The sequence below is a fragment of the Piliocolobus tephrosceles genome, chromosome 6 (genome assembly GCF_002776525.5).
Source record: "Piliocolobus tephrosceles isolate RC106 chromosome 6, ASM277652v3, whole genome shotgun sequence".
Lineage (NCBI taxonomy): Eukaryota > Metazoa > Chordata > Mammalia > Primates > Cercopithecidae > Piliocolobus > Piliocolobus tephrosceles.
Genome location: NC_045439.1, coordinates 103,007,173 through 103,013,172, shown reverse-complemented (window position 1 = coordinate 103,013,172; position 6,000 = coordinate 103,007,173). Strand labels below are relative to the sequence as shown.

Below are 6,000 nucleotides of genomic sequence, written 5' to 3'. Positions count from 1 at the left end.
AAGACAATAAATAATAGAGGATTAACTTGAGTATAACAGAATGCTGTTTCCCCCTATATTCGTCATCAGTTAAGTGAGAACCTACTGAAGATTAATGAATATTACCATCAATGCTAACAGTGCCTTATGGGTTTCAAAGAACTTCCACATTTAATTTAAGTTTCACTAGAACCCTATGAAGTATCTTGTTTCATATCCATTTTACAGATGAGAAAACTGAAATGTACAGTGCCTGCGTGACTTGTCACAGCGGTTATGCAGCAGACCCAATACTAAATTCAAACCTTACTCTCTAAATTCCCGTGGCCCGGTTCCCGCCTCACAGGATGCTTGCAGTTTTATGGGGCACAGACCCGTAGCACAAGGTTTCCCAGATTTAAAAATCCATCTTCCTGCGATGAGAGAGGAGCGATTATCGTAGTAGATTCTCTAAAACTCATCGTATTTGGCTCTGGTCTGTGTGGCTTGAAGAAGGGGGCACGAGTGAGGTTCGAGTTAGCATGGTAACCATTCTTTCTCAGCTCTGTGACTGAGGCGCCGCCGGAGGGCGGTTATAGTGGTTCTGGGCATGGCCTGGGGGAGAAGCTGGATAATGCACTCTGCAGATAACCCGTAGGCTGCGCCACAGCAGCGCCAAGGAAAGAAAGCATCTCTGCTCCAGGTCTCGGCGGAAGAGATGCGGGAACTACGGAGCTCTGATTCTGAGGTCCTGGATTTGGAAGGCGCCCGCACACAAAGAAATTACAAAGTTAAGTTCCGGCAGCTCGACCAGCAGAGTTCGAAACGGGGCGTCCCTTCCCAGCTCGGGTGGAAACGCCTCCACCCTGTCACCCCGCCCATAGCACGTCTTTTATCCGCTGGAGCCGCCTGGACAGTCCGCACGGGGCACGCCCGAGGCTCCCGGGAGGAACTACAAGTCCCATGAAGCCCCGGGGCGCGGGCGGTGATGACGAAGCCCTCGCGGATTGGCCTCACTGGGAGGGGCGCGCAGGCCTTCTCTGAGAGGAGGGGCGGGGCGCGGGGCGGAGCGAGCAGCGGCGGATTGGCGGGCACGCCCCCTCGCCCGCGGCCCCCTCCTCGCTTCTCTCCACTGCCTCCTCTGGCTCCTCGGTCAGAGGGCCGGAGCGAGAAGATGGCGAAGACGTACGATTATCTCTTCAAGCTGCTGCTGATCGGCGACTCGGGGGTGGGCAAGACCTGCCTCCTGTTCCGCTTCTCAGAGGACGCCTTCAACACCACCTTCATCTCCACCATCGGTGAGGGAGGGGCCGCGGCCCGGGACCGGGGAGAGAATTGGGGGGCGGGTACGAGGGGATGGGGAGAGGGCGGGGGGCGCTTGGGAGCCCGGGAGAGGAGATCCCGAGGACTGCAAGGTGGCGGGGGCACTGAGAGGGGCGAGGGCGTTTGAGGGAGAGGAGCGAGCGGGAACGTGAGGCTAGGGCGAAGGGGTAACTTGGGGGCAAAGGAAGGGGAAGGGGAACAGAGGAACAAGGACTAGGGGTATTGGGGGAACGAGAGGGTTTGCAGACTGACAGGGAGGGGTCTTTGAGGGACAAAATGTGTTGGGGGGAAGACGCAGGAAATCTCGTGTAGAGAGAGAAGGGGATAGTGGACGTGTAAATGGATTAAAAGACAGGAGAGGAAGGAAATGTGAAGGGGGAAATGAGGGATGGGGCAATGAGAGGGATGTGTAGTAAAGGGACAGAGGACACAAGGGACAGAGAAGTGAGAACCAGGCAACTGGAAGGGAATTCAGGGGAATGAGCGGTCAGGAGGTGAGGGAGAAGGGGACGGCTGGCCACAGGAGGTCTGGACCGAGATGTCGTAGGAGGGGGCAGAAGAAAATTGTAGGTGGAAGAGTTCAAGGGATCAGAGGGCGGAATGAGGATACTTGGTGGAGAAAGTAAAGGAGATCTGGGTGTGAGACAGAAAGGAAAAGAGGAAGCAACATCATAGTAAAGGGAGGTTGAGCAGAGAAGACAGAGGAGATGGAAAAGAGAGGAAATGGAAAGTAGTGGGGCGCAGGACTTGCTCCAGTAACTGATTACCATGTTCTCTTTACTTCCTCTGGATCAAGTGCAGGAGAAAGCAAAATGTGACTAATGATGGAATAATGTCTGTAGAGCGTTAATTTGTTCTGTGAGTGTTAATGGATGTTAAGGGAATTGGTGACTTTTGGAAATGATGTGGTCAGGAAAATATGGTTCACCTCTTTACTATGATCTCCTGAGAAGCAAGACTTCTCAGTGTTTTAAATCCTTGGATTTGAATGTTTAACAACTTCTCAGCCAAGGAATTGATCTTGTGTTCTACCTGCCTCCCTGTATATTTTGCTTTGGTTCTAATTATTGGTAAATGAATCACAACATGTGATACACCTGTAAGTTACTTCCAATTGATTCAAGAGTCTTTCTGATCTTGGCTGGGAGCTGTCCTTTCTACTTTTGTACTGGAAGACACTGTGTTCAGGTAACAAGATCTCTTAACTTACCATAAACTGAAGACCAAGTCAAAGCTGGTTTTAAGCTGTCTTAGAAGTGACCACCTTAACATCATTTCTCCTGTTAAATAGCTGCAGGTTAATTAAGTACCTTAAGAATATCTCAGCTTTTGGTTGTCTTGGTGATGTTTCTGGCCTCTAATAGTGGCTTATTTAGGCATCTTTCATATAGTTCTTACAGCATATTTCCCCATGAATTTCTGGGTTGGGAAATAATAGAGAGCTAGTGCTTTGGTAATACGAGTGTTTAAGTATTTGTGTATTTTAAAAAAATAGTTTATCTTTTTTTAAAAAGAGTATTTGGTATAGACCACTCTTTAAGTATTACAAAAGGCTATGGTTTGTTTGCTCATTCTGGCTTCTTTCATGTAGATTGAACGGTCTAAAATCTCCTGGGTGTAATGATGTCTGAGCTTAAGGAAGTTTGAATTGCAAGTTCTTGGCAGTCAGTCTTGAGTGGGACTTTTTCTTTTCTGAAAAAGCAGATTTTAAATGTCATCTCTAAAGTATATTCCTAAGATTTGGTGGTAGCTGCTGGTACAGCAACTAAAGGGCGTTAATTTTTGGATGTTGGTATTAATTTCAAAGCCTCAAATAATGATTTTTCATTGTTGAATGCATACTGCAGTACAGATGGTAAAGGATAAGTTCTAACAAGTTGAGTGGGTGTCCTTTTGTCCATTCTGTATTTGAGCCTCCCAGAAGTATCTCCTGCCTTGAAAGTAAGTGAATCGCACTGATGCTGTTTTTGTTAAGCTTCTTGGACAACTTGCTTGTTTGTGATAGCTTTATTCGTTTTCTGTTTTTCCCTTAATTTTTGTCCCATGTTTCCGTTAAGGGTGTCTGCTTCCTTTTAAAATAGTACCTTTAAAAAATTACTTTTCATTTTGAAGGGTTCAAGTCTATCAGTGGATTTCAAAAAATGATGGAAATGAGGTTCTTTGGAGGGTGACAGCTATGAAGGCATGAAAACCAGTGCCCTGAAACAGATTAGAATAGGAAGTGAACATGAAAAGGAGGTGAATCTCATGTGAGATCTTGGTCTTCATATTTTCTGTGAGGTGGATGTGGTAAAAAGAGGCTGTGAGCTGTGTCTTCAGTTGACGTGGAGGAGGGGAAATCCCATACCTCTTATTTAGCCCCAGAGCTCCAACAGGAAGTGGTAGCACACTGCCTTCAAGCAGCAGAACTTATATACCTGAAACCTAATGCTCTGCAGTCAAAATTAAGCTGGGACAATAAGGTGAATGTTAGCATCATTCTGGTTCCGCAGACTCTTCACTGATTACATGTATAGATTTTGGGTGTTGACATCTCTAGCAGCCATTCCCTCCGTGCCCCTCCCCTCATTCCCAGGTGATCTGAAGTTATTGAGGTGACAGCCCGCCTCCTCCCTAGTCATGAAGTACCTAAGTGTGTAAGTTCCTGTGCTTTCCTGACTGGGTTTTGATGAGGTCTGCCACAGCATTGCTGACAACACTTGATAAGCTCTGTGTCATACGGAAAAGATGCATTTCTTAACGCCTGGGGTTTGTGTGTATGTGTTTTGGTAGATATGTATGGGTGTCTGTTTCTTCCCATGAAGACACATTTTAAGTCTTAGTTTTGCTTTGTCAAAGTTTTAGTAGTTTTAAAAATGGGAATCTGCCATCTTTCGACACTGTTTTGATAGGGGTTCTGTCATCAAGAAGGGAAGGAGACAATTAGTCATTTTGATTACAGATACAGTTGTCTCGCAGATACTTTCTTCTTCTCACTTCTCTAAGGTCTTGCTATTGTCTGGGTGTGGTGGCTCACGCTTGTAACCCCAGCACTTTGGGAGACTGAGGTGGGAGGATCACTTGAAGTCCCGAGTTCAAGACCAACCTGGGAAACATAGCGAGACTCTGTCTCTACAAAAATAGAAAAATTCACCAAACATGGCGATGTGTGCCTGTAGTCGTAGCTACTTGGGAGGCTGAAGCAGATCACTTGAGGCCAGGAGTTTGACACCAGTCTGGGCAACCCCATCTCTACAAAAAGTAAATTAAAAAATTAGTCAGGTGGGGTGGTACACACCTTTAGTACTAGCTACTCAGGAGGCTGAGGCAGGAGGATAACTTGAGCCCAGGAGTTCAAGGTTATTACAGTAAGCTATGATTGCACCACTGCACTCCAGCCTGGGAGACAGAGCGAGATTCTGTCTCTAAAAAATAAATAGGTAAGTAAATAAATAAGGTTTTGCTATCTTCTCCGATATCGCAGGTCCCCTCAATTTCCTTTTTGCTCTTTGAGGGGTGGTGGAAGGTAGATTTTATTTTATCCTACTTATTGAAGATCTTCTGGTATATCTGTCAATAATTTAGTTAACTATGAAGAAGGGATGTTTTATCCATTTGAAATTATTGGTCCAGTGCCTAGGACCAACCCGCCTTTCAGTTCAAATGTTTGAAAATTGAATTTTTTTTTATTGGCTCTAAAAAACCCTATGTGATCATAATTAACATTTAATTGGCTAGAGTGGCTCACACCTGTAATCCTAGTACTTTGGGAGGCCAAGGCAGGCGGATCCCAAGGTCAGGAGATTGATACCATCTTGACTAACACAGTGAAACCCCGTGTCTACTGAAAAATACAAAGAATTAGCCAGGCGTGGTGGCAGGCACCTATAGTTCCAGCTACTTGGGAGGCTGAGGCAGGAGAATGGTGTGAACCTGGGAGGCGGAGCTTGCAGTGAGCTGAGATTGCGCCACTGCACTCCAGCCTGGGCGACAGAGCAAGACTCCATCTCAAAAAAACAAAAAACAAACAAAAACACATTTAATTAAATGCCTGTAAAATGTAACATGAAGACAATTAGGAATGATAATACAGTCAGCTATAGATTATATTTCCTATGGGAAATGGATGCATTTTAATATTGATATGAGGACATACCGACATCTTGAAATGGCTCTACACAGAAAAAGGTGCTGGCTGAACAAAAAGAGATAACCCAGCCCTGTCCTCTTGACAGGACAATCAGAGTTTCTTCCCTTTGCCATCTCTCTCCTGCCCTGCCCCCTTCTTCCTGTTAGGTATTTCCTGAGTGGTTTCACTATTTAGTATAGTCATAGCTTAACAGCAGGAAGAGTCTTAGATATCATCTACTTTATTCCTGTCCCAATTTTATAAATAAAAAAAATGAAAGTTTGACACCCTCAAAATTACACAGCTGATTATATAGCAGATCCTGTAGCGAAACCCCAAATTCAAGTCTGTGTCACTTTTCACAACTGAGCTGCTACTATTCCTAATCAGTATGATTATCTGCATTAATTCAAGTCATCACCTTTTCCAGGGAAGAAGTAGAGTTTGCACATACACCTTTATGTGAGGAAAGTTAAGACATTTCCATTTCGATTAGCTAAGTCTGTTCAGGTGAATAGCAAATGTTACTACAATGACTCTGAGTTCTGTTGGACTTTATACCGGAATAACTCAGCGCATAGTAGTCCTTTGCCCTTTCTTTCTGTGTCTAT

The 6,000-nt window shown here is 45.2% G+C and overlaps 1 protein-coding gene across 1 annotated transcript in view; it reads left to right on the top strand.

Moving 5' to 3' along the window:
* The first annotated feature begins 982 nt into the window (after positions 1-982).
* RAB8B (RAB8B, member RAS oncogene family) overlaps positions 983-6,000 on the top strand; it is an 80,214-nt gene continuing 75,196 nt past the window's right edge. Inside the window, exon 1 of the mRNA XM_023185281.1 lies at positions 983-1,256. Coding sequence (XP_023041049.1) covers positions 1,133-1,256 — 124 coding nt within the window. The 5' untranslated portion in view covers positions 983-1,132. The remainder of the gene's footprint in view (positions 1,257-6,000) is intronic.